General features: G+C 46.0%; 1 protein-coding gene across 13 annotated transcripts in view; it reads right to left on the reverse strand.

Annotated features, from left to right (window-relative positions):
* Positions 1 to 559: 559 nt before the first annotated feature.
* OSTN (osteocrin) overlaps positions 560 to 16,893 on the reverse strand; it is a 171,483-nt gene continuing 155,149 nt past the window's right edge. For 11 of the 13 annotated variants that reach the window (XM_075132035.1, XM_048864236.2, XM_075132033.1 and 8 more), the window contains 4 exons: positions 16,356 to 16,454; positions 11,433 to 11,686; positions 4,454 to 4,550; positions 560 to 2,498 (listed from right to left, as the gene is read on the reverse strand). In XM_075132035.1, coding sequence (XP_074988136.1) covers positions 4,466 to 4,550; positions 11,433 to 11,686; positions 16,356 to 16,454 — 438 coding nt within the window. In that variant the 3' untranslated portion in view covers positions 560 to 2,498; positions 4,454 to 4,465. The remainder of the gene's footprint in view (positions 2,499 to 4,453; positions 4,551 to 11,432; positions 11,687 to 16,355; positions 16,455 to 16,893) is intronic. The other 2 variants (XM_048864238.2, XM_048864241.2) reach the window with 1 other exon arrangement.

A 16,893-nucleotide genomic window follows, 5' to 3' on the forward strand; every position in this document is an offset into this window, starting at 1 on the left:
ATTTATTAGCAGACATCCCACAAAGGCATCTGAATGGTTTTGTGAACAGAGGAAAACGGGTAAAGTTGCTACACAGTACATGTCACAGTATCATCACCTCGTGTTTGCTAACTTCCATGCTATGGACAAAGACCTTGGCCAGCGTGATTTGTCTGTGAGAACAGCAATGGTGCCCAGTCTTACTCTTTCCTCTTCAGTTTTAACACAGATGTTTCATGGGCCTCCTAAGGCTTACTATTTAAGTAGGACTTTTCATCAATGGATTTAAAAAGTGCTTTGCAAACAAATTTAAGCCTCAGAGCACCCTTTCAAGTTAGGCCTTGGTGGATGAACTGAGACAAAGAGAGGCTATGTAATTTGGCCACGGTAAAACATGCAATCCAGTGGCAGTTGGGAATAGAACCCAGGAGTCCTGACTCCCAGTTCCATGCTATTACCAACAAAGAACACTCCTTCCCCATGTTCAATGTTCTCCTCCAAAGTGGAGATATTTCTGTACATGCCTGTAGACCGCACCATTTATCTGTGGTTAGAACAGAGAAAAGGGCTAACGCTGGCCAATAGTTACACAGTACATTTTATTGTAACATAGTTTTAGCATCCCAACATAATGCATTAACTCTGGATCTCTCCAGTCTGAGCCTCCCCAGGTGTGTAACCGGGAGAGAGTCCCCCTCAGACTGCACGTTTAAAGAAATAAGCAGAATTCAACACAAACTTCAGCAGACCCAAGAAAAACGGGAGTAAATGAATGAGGCGACTCATCACGTCTCAGGCATAGCCCTGCTTTCTTTCTGTAACATTGCAGATTTCAGTCTGAGGATGTGATCGTTTGTGACTATGCTACAACATTAGTGGTTAAAAGCTAATAGCTACATTTATATTTAAAAAAAGGCAGAGAACTAACAGCCAAACCCATCGTTTCCTATCTGACAGAGAAAATTGGTGCATGCCATCCCACAATCCATGCAAAGGCAGATACAACAGACAGCAGAGCGCTGGAGCTGTGAAGGTCAAAGTGCCTTGGAGTACAGATTTGTGACAGGCTACAGTTGTGAAATCCTATTAGGCCACAGCTTTGTAACATCGAGAAGTTTTCTAAATGAGAAATGTTGACAAAAATAAAGATTTTTGTGAAAATTCCTTGTTTTCAACCAGCTCCAGTTCCAGTCATGGGGGGCGGGGAGGGGGGGAGGTAGGGTAGGAACTGTCATTAAACATTAGTTTCTTACATCATTGCCCCTCTTGGGGAGCTGGTCGGATTCCTCCCTACTCAGCCAACTTTCTACTAGTGGCCAGTCTCCCTCCTCTGCGTAGTACATGAGATCAGAAGGTGGATGCTTAATTCACTACTCCACATAGGCCACAGCCCACCTGCCTAAAACTGGGTTTTGTGGCACATTGCTGCTTGCTGCCTTGCTTCAGTCACACCTAAGAGAAAGACCCAGGTATGGCCCAGCCTCCTGTGGTCCCCTCCTGACATAGTTCCTTTCCTGGATGACTCTATATGATTATTCCTGACGACAGATTGGTACAAATCACCCTTGGAGTTTGGACCTGATCTGAGCTATCCAGCTGACTCCCCTTTCTTTGTGCTAGACCCAAATTCCAGCACTGAACACCTCCAGCTTCGGGAAAAATTAGATCAGGATGCAAATCCAAACACTGAGACTGAGCCGCATCTCTGCTCCGGTAATGTTTTGCAGGGTGAGAGAAGGAAGAGGGGGTGAAATCTCCTTGTCCTAAACATTTCAGGGAGCTAAAGCCAGGTGCTCTATGAAGACGGCTCAGGGGCTGTATCATCTTCTACATGGAGGGCACCGCCAGTTCATCACATGTTATGCACAAGAAGGAGTGAAAGGAACTAATCAGCTCAGAGGTGTAAAGGAAGTAACAGCCTCACCAAGTTTCAGAGTCTGTCAGATGAAAAGATTCATGACATAGGTACAACAGAGGTAAGGGAAAGATTGCTACAAGTATCAGGCTAAATCCTAAGGTATTTATGTGGGTTTTATTCAGGTAAACTCCTGCTGACATCAGTAAAAGTTTTGCCTGAATAAGGACTGAATAAAAGCTGGATTTGTCCCCTTAAGCAGTAAAACGAATAACCAACCCTCTTGAGTGAAATTTACAAAGCAATTCTGCCTTCCATAGAGTGCTGTTGGTATCTCTAAAAGTTTTATTTTTCTTCAAAAATTCTAATAGTCCTTACGAGGATAAGAAACTTTTATGAGTTAAAAAAAAATGGTTATGCAGTGAAATTATATACACTCATTTTCTGTTCCCTTTTATTGTCAGACCAAAACGTCGCTGTGAGAATGTTCTGATCTGATGGATTGAATCTGTTATTGTTTGTAAAATGCAATGTGAAATAGATTTTGCAGTAGGTCAATTCCTTAAATGTTGAATCATTACTCAATGACAAGACACTCTCTGAAGCGTCTTCCATATTTCTGTGACATTCCCAATACAGCATCAATCATCCAGCGCAGATGCACCTGCAGGAAAAAAAAAAAAGCAGTGAAAGTTACATTGTCCTAGTCAGAAACTCAAAGCCTCAGACAAAGATACTCTAAAAAGGTCTATGAAAGACAAGCAAAGTTAACAAAAAGAAAAGGAGGACTTGTGGCACCTTAGAGACTAACCAATTCATTTGAGCAGAAGCTTTCGTGAGCTCCAGCTCACTTCATCGGATGCATTCAGTGGAAAATACAGTGAGGAGATTTATATACACACAGAACATGAAAAAATGGGTGTTTATCATGCACACTGTAAGGAGAGTGATCACTTAAGATGAGCTATTACCAGCGGGCGGGGGGGGGGGGGGGGAGAAAACCTTTTGTAGTGATAATCAAGGCCATTTCCAGCAGTTAACAAGAACGTCTGAGGAATGGGGGGGGGGGGGGGTGTTGAATAAACAAGGGGAAATAGTTTTACTTTGTGTAATAACTCAACCACTCCCAGTCTCTATTCAAGCCTAAGTTAATTGTATCCAATTTGCAAATTAATTCCAATTCAGCAGTCTCTCGTTGGAGTCTGTTTTTGAAGTCTTTTTGTTGTAATATTGCGACTTTTAGGTCTGTAATCGAGTGACCAGAGAGATTGAAGTGTTCTCCGACTGGTTTATCAATGTTAAAATTCTTGACATCTGATTTGTGTCCATTGATTCTTTTATGTAAAGACTGTAAAGAGGCTCGTTCATCTGCACATCTATCAATGTGATAGATGCCATCATGTGCCAGCAATGCCCCTCTGCCATGTACATTGGCCAAACTGGACAGTATCTATGTAAAAGAATCAATGGACACAAATCAGATGTCAAGAATTTTAACATTCATAAAGCAGTTGGAGAACAATTCAATCTCTCTGGTCACTCGATTTCTGACCTAAATGTGGCTATTCTTCAACAAAAAAACTTCAAAAACAGACTCCAACGAGAGACTGCTGAATTGGAATTAATTTGCAAATTGGATACAATTAACTTAGGCTTGAATAGAGACTGGGAGTGGATGGGTCATTACACAAAGTAAAACTATTCCCCCCCCACACTGTTCCTCAGACGTTCTTGTTAACTGCTGGAAATGGTCCACCTTGATTATCACTACAAAAGGTTTTCTCCCCCACCCCCCACTCTCCTGCTGGTAAGAGCTCATCTTAAGTGATCACTCTCCTTACAGTGTGCATGATAAACACCCATTTTTTCATGTTCTGTGTGTATATAAATCTCCTCACTGTATTTTCCACTGAATGCATCCGATGAAGTGAGCTGTAGCTCACGAAAGCTCATGCTCAAATAAATTCGTTAGTCTCTAAGGTGCCACAAGTACTCCTTTTCTTTTTGCGAAGACAGACTAACACGGCTGCTACTCTGAAACCAAGCAAAGTTAGGTGTATTGGATTTATTGTGGGGGTTGCAAATTCCTAACTTCTTAAGGCATCAAAGCTAAATACACAGAGATAAAGCAATGTTATACAGAATTATAGAAATGTCAGGCTGGAAGGGACCTCAAGAAGTGATCTAGTCCAGCCCCCTGCACTGAGGCATGACCAAGTAAACCTAGACCACCCGTGACAGGTGTTTATTCAACCTATTCTTAAAAACTTCCAATGAGGGGATTCCACAACCTCCTTTTGAAACCTAGTCCAGAGCTTAACTACCCTTAGCGTTAGAAAGTTTTTCCTAATATCCAACCTACATCTCCCTTGCTACCGATTACTTCTTGTCCTATCTCCAGTGGACATGGATAACAATTCATCACAGTTCCCTTTATAACAGACCTTAACGTATTTGAAGACTGTTACCAGGTCCCCTGTCATGATGACATGAAGTCACCTTTCCACAGATCTGACCTTCCAAATCCACTGACATCAACATGAGCTTGCAGGTCTGTAACCGAGAGCCTCATTGGATCCTGCGTGACGTCTGAACATTGCTTTGGTGAACCTGACTTACTTGCACCATCTGCTAACCCCTGGTGCTGGCAAGACGGTTCGTTCCGATTCGGTCCAGAGGAATTCCAAATCGTCGCTTGGGCAACTCCACCACCTTCCTGCACAAAAAAACAGGGCAAAAACTGGTATAGATACTTCACAGGAATAACCAAAAAGTGGTTGCATCTTTGCTTCCTCCATTTCACACCAGTCTTGGCAATGGGGTTTGGTCAGGGCAGCTCTGTTGTTAAAGCTGGAGGCTCTGGACAATTACTCAAAATAAGGTATTTTGCATTTCATAAGCTGCAGCCTCTATAAGAAAAGCTACCCCTGCAGGGAGCAGACAGTTGCAGCTGTTTACAGCAAGGCTGAATTTGGTCCATTATCCCCATTTGGAAGTTGTTCATCTACTATTCAAAGAAGAAGGAAAAGCTTTTTAAAACATGAACGGGAATAGTATTTATGCAAAGTTTAATTCACCCATGGAACTCATTGCTGCAGGATATTATTAAGGCAAATATAAAATATTAAGTTACAAGGGCTGGGAAACCTTATTTTTCCGGCCATAAAGTGGTCATCCTGCCCTCCTCCAAAGTACAATGGGCACAGTCAGGTATTTTGTGGGGGTTTATACCTTCCTTTGAAGCACTCAGCATTGTCCACTGTCAGAGACAAAAACACCAAAGACCATGAACCCTCAGTCTGAGTCACTGCAGCAAATCTGACCTTGCCAATGTGTCACAGCAAAACTGAACAGTTCCTCCAAATGTTGCAAACGGCAGGGAAATATTGAGACGGATAGACTCGTCCCCTAGTTCCAAAGAAGCAACAGGTGTTGTGTGGCAGGTTCCATCCTACACGATGAGGGGTAAGTACACTCCCATTATGCCTTCTTCTCCTCTTCCTCCTCCCACTCCTGATCTGCCCCCTCCCTCCTCTGCCCCAGTGTCCCTTGCATCAGTGGCTGCAGCAAAGGGGCTGGAGAGCTGTCTCTGCACCTGCTATAGTAGACGCACATGCTGGGGTTATTCTGTGGGGAAGGAGGCCCCCCATCTGGCCCCTTTGCACCAGCCTAGGTGGCGCAGAGGGCCTCATGGCAATGCTGAACTGATCCCCCTCTTTTTATGGCGCTCATGAAACAAGCTTGTAAAACGAAACAGATTTCGCTTCCTTGTCTCCAAGTTCCCAGCCCTGCCCCGGCTTCCTCCTGTCTGCTCTGAACTCACTTTCCCTTCCTTCCTTCTTCTTGCCTCTCCCACACCTCCAGCGAACAGTTGCAACTTGTTTCAGAGGAACAGCCGTGTTAGTCTGTATTCGCAAAAAGAAAAGGAGTACTTGTGGCACCTTAGAGACTAACCAATTTATTTGAGCATGAGCTTTCGAAAGCTCATGCTCAAATAAATTGGTTAGTCTCTAAGGTGCCACAAGTTGCAACTTGGTCAGCTTTTCCAGCTGACCCTGAGGGGCCTCTCCTCCCACTGGCAGGCAGCTGGCTGCACACCCACGCCAGCTCTGCTCGCCAGGAGCAGCACTTGCTGGCCTGCGGCGCATGTTGCTCCAACCATCTTTGGCAGCCCCGGGGAATCCACAGGAGCGTCCCCTTGGCTCAGTGGCGAGGCTGAGAATGTGACAGGGCCGGTGTTGCTAAAACATGAGGCCTTTCGAGGAAAGAGGGCTGGATCCGCGGTTACGTTTCAAACCCACAGAGTTCCAGGCCCTTTGAAATCTCCTCAGACTCGTTCTTCCGTCCTCAGCTCAAAGGGCAGCAGCTCAGCTCAGTAGCTTGGTAAGTTTAACTCCAGGGTGGCCTTAGCTCTGAGAGCACCTCCTCCCCGCCGCCAACTTACTTTGTTAGGAATGAAGGGCAGGATCTGAGCCTAAGTCCCCTGCCGTCTGGGGTGGCCAAGCCCAGAAAGGTTATGGGGCGGGACGGATTATGGGTTATGAGGAAAGGTAGCTGTAGGTAGAGCCAAGGCCCTAAAGGGTCTGAAAATCAAGGCCAGAGAGGAATTATTGGGGGAGGCCATAGGGAGGAGAGGGCGGGGGTGTGACTTAGAGGAGTGGGATGGGAAATAGAGGGTGAATCCCAGGAAATCAGCCTTACTGCAAGCCACGTCTATGTGCCAGGGTGAACAAAGGGTTAACTCAAACTCAGCTCCCCACTCCTCTAGAACCAGGGCTCAAGGAGGGCAGGATGCCTTAGGCAAGGGCCGACTCCAAGCTCCAGGGGCCCAGATCCGGGCTGAGCCCCTGCGTGGGCAGGGCTCTACGTGCTGAGTATTGCCAAGTACATTGTGTTTTACTTTCTTGTGATAAACACTAAGGGGCTGATCCTGTCCCCCCGGACAACACGCTGGCAGCACATGGGGCAGGACATGTGCCTCGACAGGCCACAGGTGAATTCCCCAGGTGCAGAAGAAGTTAAGAAGAAGTTGGGTTAATGTATAGGGGGCATGCCAGGGGCAGGAGGGGAGTAGCCATAGAGCTTGGCACAATGATAATTTGGGCTGCCCCGGGGGCTGCTCTAACTTATGCCAGAGGCCATTTCAGCAGCCCAGAAGCTGGGTGGTTCAGCAATGGTCTAAGGTCACTTCTCCCCTCGTCCAGGATGTCCTGGGGCAAAGACTTTCCTGGCTGTGACTTGGTTTTTTAAAATCATTCTGTGTAGTCATTTCACTAGCTTTCAAACGTTAGCTTGTGGGACGCTCTCTGAAATGAAGTGTGTGTGGCGAGGCTGGTCCATTGTTTTGGACATTTAGAACTAGAGTCTGTAAATCATAGAATCATAGAATCATAGAATATCAGGGTTGGAAAGGACCTCAGGAGGTCATCTAGTCCAACCCCCTGCTCAAAGCAGGACCAACCCCAACTAAATCATCCCAGCCAGGGCTTTGTCAAGCCTGACCTTAAGAAAGGAGATTCCACCACCTCCCTAAGTAACCCATTCCAGCACTTCACCACCCTCCTAGTGAAAAAGTTTTCCCTAATATCCAACCTAAACCTCCCCCACTGCAACTTGAGACCATTACTCCTCGTTCCGTCATTGTGGGGAAAGGTACACGGGGGAAGCATCCTGCAGAGGTAGAAAGGATGAAATAGAGGAGACCTAACAGGTGTTTTCCAGTCTCCTTTCTAAAACGGTTGTTTGCAGTGCGACGTTTAGACAACTCAATAGCCACAAACATGAGCATGAGGTTTCAATCATTGGTTTTAAACGAACAAAACCAAAATGCGAGATATTCCTAGCTAAACCTTCCCTTGCGTCTTTATTCATGACCAATACGGCCAGGGGTGCAGGAAAAACGAAACAAGGGAAGAAGGAATATTTCCATTCCTGCTTCCAATGTTTCATGAAAAACTGAGCATGGTTTTTGAGAGTGGAGGAACTTGCATTTCACCCATAAAAGCACGGCCACTTTGCAGTAAAAACCCTGGTGTTTCTGCAAACACCTAGTGAATTCCCACCTGGGGAATAATCCTAACTTTTGTCCTTGGAGAAACTTTACAAAGAGATGGAGGACTGGAAAATGAACTCTCTTCACTCTCTTAGGCCTTGTCTTCACTAGGAAACAAGGCATGTTCTTAACTCAAGTTAGCTAACAGTGTAAAATCCTAGTGAAGATCAAGCAGTCTGGAGTTTTCACAAGAGTTAGTGGATTCAGGTAAACCATAGGATCCCCCAAGGTCTTTAACTCATCCTGCTAAAATGTGTGAAATGTGCCAATTGCCCTGGTCTTCACCAGGGTTTTTACCTCATGTTACCTAACTTGTGTGAAGAAGATACCTTTTTTCCTAATGATGACGCACCACTGCGGGGGAATCAGAGGCATCAGGGCAGCGTGCAGTTCTGCTCTCTGTCTGTGTTTGGTTGGATATAAGGAGGACTTAATTTTTCAGAGCTGTCAGTCTGGTGCCTTTCAGCATTGTGCTTCCATGCCTAAATTCACTGTAAAACTAGAACTTAAAAAAAACCCTGTCACACGGGTCCCAGGCCTGGACTAACCAAGGTGCACTCAGAGCACTTGCAGAGGGACCCATCTCAGAGGAGTCCCCAGACACCAGAAAACCCCCCAAATCGAGCAGAGCTATGACGCTGTGTGCCAGATCACAATGGCACTCACTCAGACTTGGCCCAGCTGCCCCTTCATCATGATGGAGGAGCAGCCAGGCCAAGCCTGCCAGCTTAAGGCCGGGCGATGGGAGCACGCAGACCTGGGTGGCCGGGATAAGGAGGAGCCACTGTCACCTGGAGTGGAGTGCTGAGTTGTGGGGATGTGCCGGTGAGTGGCCAGGAAGGTCCTGGGGGCAGTGGGTGAGGGCTATGGGGCGAGTGCTGGCGGGGCAGTGGGGTTGGGGGATGTTGGCGGTGAGTGGGGGATGCTAGGGGCTGTGGCTGGTGGGGCAGCAGTGTTGGGGCCTGCAGTCAACGGGATGTAAGTCAGGGCTGCTGGGATGTATGTGGGGGATCAGTGGGGGCTGGTGGAGGGTTGTTGGGGTAGATATGAAGTGAGGGGGCATTTAGGGGTCTGTGTGGGGCTGGGTACATAAGGGGCAGTAACAATTTAAGAAATCTGGAGAGCCCCTCCATTTCCATAGCGGTCAGGGCCCCAGAATTCTTTAATTTGGGCCTGATGTTTCCCATCGAAAGCACTGGATCAAAGCTAAGAGGTTTTACAGCTGAGCTGATCCCTCCTGTGGCCATCTGCAGCAATGACAGGGACTTTCAGCCCACCCTGCAGAGCTTCTCTCTGCTGAGCTTCTGTGCATCTTCGCCTGCCGACCAAACAGGGCTTGGCCTTGGGCAGGAAAATCAAAAGGAATTTTGTTTAGAACATTATTTATGCCTCTGTGACGCTCACTGGGGTCTCCTTCGCTTCGAATCTCATCTGAAAGCTTGTCTTCTCTTGCTTTTGTCTATGCTTTCCAAAGCTTCTTAATGTTAAGAGTAGGTGAAATCCGGGATGAAGTGAACGGCCACTTTGCCATTGACTTCTGTGGGGCTAGGCTTTCCCCCAGTCTCTGCGGTAAGTTTCTTTTATGTGAGCGTATATCACAGCACTGTATTAATACAGGGTGTAAAGTCTTTTTCATCATCTGAGAGCTTTTCAAGCCATTATATTCAGGATCTCTAAACCTCCTGGAGCTAAAGGTGTAACAGTAGCAGGCTGTCATCTCATGTGGACCCTCCACTAGAGAAGGCAGAGACTCTGTCATTGGCTTACACTTGCCCTAGTATACAGGCTGAGAAACATTTCTGATTTGGTCCATATGACCGAACAGCATTCCCTTGGTCTATACGCTAGTGTGGTGATTGTATAGAGTGACCCCAGGATGCTGGTGAGAACAGTAGCAGTGTAAAATGTAGCGATCAGAGAACCTCAAATGGCTTCAACATTTGGTTCCTCCAGGAGCGAAAAGCTTGTCTGCTCCTCCAAGCAATAACACTCACGGGTGAACCCGGGGCTGGAAATCTCATGAAAGGCGATATTTGGTGACACTCTGGCACTTCTGAGTTCAGCTAGACCTGGATGAAATTGTTTTTGATTTGAGAAATGTCACGAGAAATATTGGCCCATTTCCCAAACTTCCTCCTCCCCTTCCTCAGGTGTTTTGCTCTCTCTGTAATTTCAATCAAATCTTAATTTTTACATCTAAAATATGAATTTCCACGGGTTTGTGGAAAGACTTTTCTTTTGAAAAAAGGGCTCATTTTTGCTCCCCAAAACAGCCAAATTTTGCTTAAAAACCCCACGCACTTACTGCAGTGATTGGTTTTCTCAGAAATGGGCCCATTTTGAGTTCATAGTGAGCTATAAGGGCAAAAACCCCTGCCTGAGGTTTTAATCATTTACCCCCTACTGGCCAGAGCCTGGAAGTGCAGAGCGAGTATTAAAGCTGGTTAATTGCAAAAATATCTTTGAAAAAAACAATTTTGGAAAACGTTGGCTGGCTCCAGTGAATATTTTTCACTTTCAAATTAAACACAGTCAGCCAAACTTCTACAGGCCTCAGTAAAAATTCTGGTTCCAGGTCTGTGGTGAGTTTTGGGTGAAGGCTTGGATCAGGTTTTATTTGATCAGAACTTTGTTTACCCATCCATACAAAGGCCCTTCTCCAGCAAATCACGTAAAGCGAGTGCCTAACTTTAAGCACGTCACTCAGTGCTTTGCTGGACTGGGGCTGAAAGGTGAGGGAAGATGGTCACCAGCAGCAAATAGCAGGGGAGGGGAAAGAGAGAGATCTCAGCGAATGCTTTCTGTTACAATGAGCAGCAGACACCCTGCAAGTCTTGCCCTGCAGCCACACGCATCTCCTTTGCCATCTTAATTTGCATCTCATTGGCTCTTTCCAACATAAAACCCCATCTCCTCTAAGGTGAACAGTCAAGGTATCAGGCCTGAATATTAACAGGTGCATTGTAGGATAGGCATATTTTGCTCAGGACCCAATCTCAGTGAAACCAATAGACCAGGATCCTGAAGGCCTTACTCAAGATGCCCTTCCTATCATGTACTGTCCATGACTTTTACGCACACTACAGTGTCGGTCAAGATTTGCTGTGTAAGATGCCCTCTCACCAGCCATCTGTTCTTGGAAATATTTAACCTCCCCCCCTTCACTTTTAAACCCCAGACAGTATATATTCCTTGAACAGTTTTACTGCCTAAATAGCCTTTTAAACTGAAGGGCCATGAACATGAATGGGAAAGGGTGCGCTGGAGGAATAAGTTTACCCAGATGTCTCTTGTAGGTTGATTCAGGTTGCAAGGATAAATCAGCTGCAGAGTGCATTACTTATCATAGCTGAAGAGCTATAAATCTTGCAGCAACATTGAGAAGATGAGTAGTCTGCAGTGACTTCAATATGCTGACAAATGAATTACCCACAGCCGACCACAGAACTAGTGAGCTAATGAAAATGAGTAGCTTGCATTTGGAAAGTGTATCTATCAACGTTCTTTATAGCGCGCATCACTGTACCATCCGATCTCTCAGCTTACCTCTGCTTGCCTTTCAGATCTACCGAACTCGCAGAAAGCCTGTCGAGGGGAGACCCAAACCCTGGGAAACTTCTTTTCTTCTTGGTCTCAATCACGTCATTTTCAAGAGATACTAGCTCATCAAGAAGCAGCAGCTTAGCTGCCAGGTCCGTGGCTGACTTCTCTTCGCTGGATGTGGAATGTGCTTCCATGCCTAATACTATGGAAGAGTCAAAGGGCTGCAAAGGAAGAGGGGATGGGTTTGCTTGATGTTTCTGTTTCAGGAAAAGAATTTCAATCAGTACAGTGAGCGGTACAGCCTGTAAATACATTAGAACTGACAAAGACTAAACCTGGAGCAAATTTCATAGAATCATAGAATATCAGGGTTGGAAGAGACCTCAGGAGGTCATCTAGTCCAAGCCCCTGCTCAAAGCAGGACCAATCCCCAATTTTTGCCCCAGATCCCTAAATGGCCCCCTCAAGGATTGAACTCACAACCCTGGGTTTAGCAGGCCAATGCTCAAACCACTGAGCTATCCCTCCTTTTTCAGTGAAAACTGCTCATTTTTGCAAGATGAATTTTTTTAATGTCTGGTTGTTGACATTGTTGAAATTCTTCATTTTTCACAAAAGCTTGCATGACTTTTTAATTGAAAATTTTATCTGAAATGTTATTCAAAATGGTTATCAACATTTTTTATTTACTGAAACCTGGGTTTTTGGTAAACAAAAACTTTCTGTAATCATTTCAATAACATTTTCAATAATGTATTCAATATTTTTTTGAATTTCAATTAAATAATTCTATGAATTTGGCGGGGGGATTAAATATTTATTTTCAAACTCTTTGAAATGAAAACAGCTTAAAAATGTGACATTTTCAGGATAGTGACTTTTGTTTTATGACCAGCTGTAATAAATACCTATATGGTATTTTCCATCCCAAATGACTTTACAAGTCTGGCAAACTGTTATGCAAACAATACATCAAAATCATTTCACCCAGCACTGAAGTGCTACCAATTCCGAGGTAGGACAAGGCATGGCAGCCTTATGCAAGTTTAGGACAGGAAATAAAGAACAGCATATGCTCTTGAAACTTACAGGGAAGTTGGATAGGCAAGATGTTTTTTGAACTTCATTTAGGACACTTGATGATTGCCCTGTTCTGTTCATTCCCTTTGAAACACCTGGCAGTGGGACTGTCGGAAGACAAGATTCTGGGCTGGATGGACCATTTGTCTGACCCAATATGGTTGTTCTTATGTTCTTACGACGTTGAGGTTAACACCCTTACTAGACTAGATTTATGCATATTGGGTAGGTGACAAATACTGACTGGCCTCTGTCAATACCAAAAACATAAAAACAGACAATGAAACAATTTGCTCTGCTTTGTAAGAGGCAAAAAATATGGCTCCATGGTTAGTCTTTTTAAAAGCAGATGTAAAGCTGATGCCCTGACCACTTTTGGTCAAAAAGAGTCCATGGCACGTTTCAGCAGATTAAGGATGTTAGCCTCAGTGGCCTTGCTCAGCGATAATATAGGTGATTATTCTCTGCCTACTTCAAATTCCCCAATCCCTTTCAGTTGGATACAGTCTTCTTCTTCAGTTTCTGATCTAGGCATTGGTTTTATTCAGTTGTGTGAATATGCTCAATTCCATGGGAGGCAGCATTTCAAAGGCAATATATGTCTCCTTCTCAGAGGACAGTACCTTGACACGGTGGGAAGGCTGACAGCTATGCTCGTGGGAACTTCAACTCCTGGTAGGGCCACCCAAGCCATACAGGTCAAAGGATAGGGACCAGAAGAAAAGCTGCCACTGGTCCCCTAGGTTGGGGATTGAGTGATAGGCCAACAACTTGTCCTCGTGAAAGAGTGCAGTCTTGTTCATGGTGCCTGGGATATCATGGTCTGATATCCCAGGAATGATTCAGATTCAGATATAAAGGTAAGATAGTACAAGAATTTCTTCTGGAGTTACTATAAGAATATCCACACCCAGGCCCTATATTTGAAAAAATGCAGATTTTAACCTCCTTCCTTTTGTGCTTCTGCTGTGTGCATTCAGGGAGCCAGTCAGAAATCATTAAAGAAATGGAGTTTATAAACATCTCATTCGGTTGGATGGTCATGGATGGAATGAGGAAATGGATCCCACTGCTAAGGATAGACAGGATGCTTCTGAATCGCTGCATTATACTGCAATATTTGTAAAGTGTGTAATCCGGAACAAATGGGCTTCCCTTGATCTTAACAAGCCATCAGGGAAGATCTACAAGTCCATCTACATGTAGAGCTACGTGAACCGTATGCACTCCACATAGATCACAGGTAGGATGTGTTTATTAGGTTGTTTGAGGGTTTAAGAGTAGTTCATTTCAGGTATTTCGGAAACTCTGTTGCACATGTGAACGCTAGTCTGATGAGACTTTAAGGAAGATTAAAAAACTTTCAAGGAAACTTGAAAGCTTTGACCATTTAAAACCCTTCATATACAACCCACGTTAACAGAAGATCTTGCCAGATATTAAGGCAAAATCCTTAGAAGCTGAGACCTGTTCAAAATTATAAACTCCTGATGGCTTTTAGGGCTGGTTGCAATTTTTCCATCAAAATTGGTTTTTTGAGTCAACAAATTTTGTTATCAAAGGGTCAGCTTTCTGCAGAGAAATTTGACTTTGTCAAAGAAAGGAAATACTCCAAAACAGAACATATTGATTCAGAAATGCTGTTTCAGAGCCTGATGGGAGTTGTTTGGGTGTCTCATGAGCGTATTCTCCTCTGTGCAGGTCTTCCGGCTGGACTGCACCTCCTATGATGCATTACAGTGGCACAGCAACAGGGCAGATCATGGTGCATCATGGGAAATGTAGTCCGGCCAGGGAGTCCAGCCCACAGAAGAGACTGAGAGCAAGAGGCACTCAAACTACAATTCCCCTGAGGCACTGTGGTGCCATGTCTGAATCAACATCTGTTGGGTTTTGGCTCTCATTTTTTCAGTTTTTGATTTCTGAACCAAAAAGTTGATGTTTTCTGTGGAAAATAAAAACATTTTCCTACCAGCCCTAGTGTATTTTAATTCCTCTACTAAAGAGTGCCCAAAGTGTGGCCTCTGGGTCATATGTGCCCCATTCATGTTTTACAGTTTGGCCCACAGAATCCCACAGCTTTAATGGGCAGGTGAAGCATGGCAAGACTATAGGTCTCCATCCGATGCTCCTTCTTGATCCCAGCTGAAGTCCACTCAAATAAATAAACAGGATGATATGTGGCTCTTTGGCCTGCACAGGTTGCACCTGCTAAAGAACAGTGTGATGCAATCCTTGGGCTCCAGGAAAGGTGTCAGGGAATCCATCATTTGAGCAAAGTATTTGCCTGTTTACTCTACTCAGTCTCCATGGAGCTTGGTAAATCATCACAACTTTTGTCTGATGAATTTCACCTGTTTGTCTCTTGACGAACAGATTACCATCTTCCTCCAATATCATACACTTTCATTAGCTGCGCATTGAGATACAACAGTAATCAAGGCCAGAGAGACAGGGCAAATGCATTCTGCTCACCTACATTTACACTGCTATTTCAGTCAGGCACTGTATGTTTTTGTCCTACTCCAAACGGTTCCATTACATTTGCATGCACTGTTAAATATCTAATGTACCCTGTACTGCAGCTGGCTATCATTCACTGGAGGGAAACATGATCCGTATAGATTGAGCGGGTGATCTTAGAAGGGAACTTGGGGCATTCTACAGTAGGAACACTTCCCCCTGGCATTACAGTTACTCACAGGACATAGCATGACAAGCTTCAGCACAGTCAACCCCTTGGTGAGGGCCACCTCATTGTACGTATTTCCTCTGACTGATTTTCTCTTCTCAGAGTCTCAAGTATTGTGGAAAGGGAATGCTGGGTTTCTGGCCTGGTAGGTGCTACATCCTTCACTCAGGTGTGGGTTGGGTAACGTCTCCCAAATGTTACCTTAACGGTGCGGAGGGAACATTGCGGCCTCCAGGGCCTCTGCTGTGTCTCTGGAAGCGCACGTTAGCCATGGTCTGTTGGAGGGGGGTGGGCGAGGAAAGGGAGCTAGTGGTCCAGGGACTGGTTCACACTATGTGCCTGTACTGGGCCTAACGCAATAGGGCTCTGGGGCCTCTAGACACTACTGTAATTCTAATAATAAAGGTGTCCCCCTGTTGATGTCAGTGGTTTTTATAGTCACCGGTTCCTGTTTTTTCACCGTGTTTTCCCTCCCCTGTTGTCGGGCGAAGGGCCCACACAGATAACACCTTTGGGGCAGGGACAGTTGTTTTGTTCCATGTTTGTACAACACCAAGAGGTCCCAGCAAACAACACGGGTCTCTTGACTCCCAGCCGCGTTGCCTCCCTTGACGTTTCAGAGCTGAGCCAACTCCCATTGGACTGGACGGGAATCTTTCCATCGATTTTCATGGGAGTGGGGTTGGAGCTAGGCTTTCATAGCCCTAACTCAGCTGCATGGGGGATTCAGGACCCACCCTTGTTCCCCAGCTCAGATTGGGAGTCAAGGAGGACAGCATCCGATCCTCCCCACGGCGAACAAGGGGTCACGGATGGGGCAGAGAGGGTGCCAGCTTTGCATCCTCCTCCCCAAATCCCTGGCCAGAATAGCTGGTGCACAGAGGGGAGGGGGGAAGTTACTCCATGGGGCGGGATGAAGTACCCGGAGCGAGCGAGTGGCAGGGGAGACATGGTGACTCCGGTTCACACGTCACCCTCTCCTCTGCTCCTGGGGCACCCCTTACACTCGGCACATGGCCCAGTCAGAGTCTAACACCTCCCGTAGAGCCCATCTCACCCCCGTCCCAAGGAGAAACCTGCCTCTCCAGCTGTCCCTGGCTCCGAGCTCCCTAGGAAAGGAAGGTGCCTGCGGAGTGTCAGGAATAGCCTCTTACCTGCGGAGCTGCCTCAGCCAGGACAGCAGTGCCGGCGGGCCCCTGCAGCAGAGTAAGCGCCAGGACAAAGTGCACCACCCCAAACCGAACCTGCAGCATCTGCAAAGCAGAACAACCTATTGAATCACTCCACCCCGACACACACCGAGGAGGAAGGGCACGCGACAAGGGCAGCAGGGACCGGTTACAAGTGGTGATGGAAGTCAAGGATGAGCCAGCCCCAAACAGACCAGACACACGGAGGGGAAATGACTTGCCCGGGGTCACTCAGCAAAGCCAGGAAGAGCCCCTGGCTCATACATAGCTTAGTCGCTTATCCTGCCTTCCTTGATGCTCAGGAGCCAACCCAGCTCACACCGACCTGGCTGGGAATCTTGCCCTTGATTTTCATGGGAGTTGGGTTGGGGCCTCCAGCCCCAGAAGACATCTGCTAATCTGTTTGTTAATCTGTTTCCATGCCCAGCCCCAGAAAGCATAATTCAACCCTCACTCTGCTGCTCTCTGTTGACTCTCCTGCTGGAGCCGGCAGAAATAGAAA

Source organism: Caretta caretta, chromosome 9, assembly GCF_965140235.1.
Source record: "Caretta caretta isolate rCarCar2 chromosome 9, rCarCar1.hap1, whole genome shotgun sequence".
In the NCBI taxonomy this organism is placed as follows: Eukaryota; Metazoa; Chordata; order Testudines; family Cheloniidae; genus Caretta; species Caretta caretta.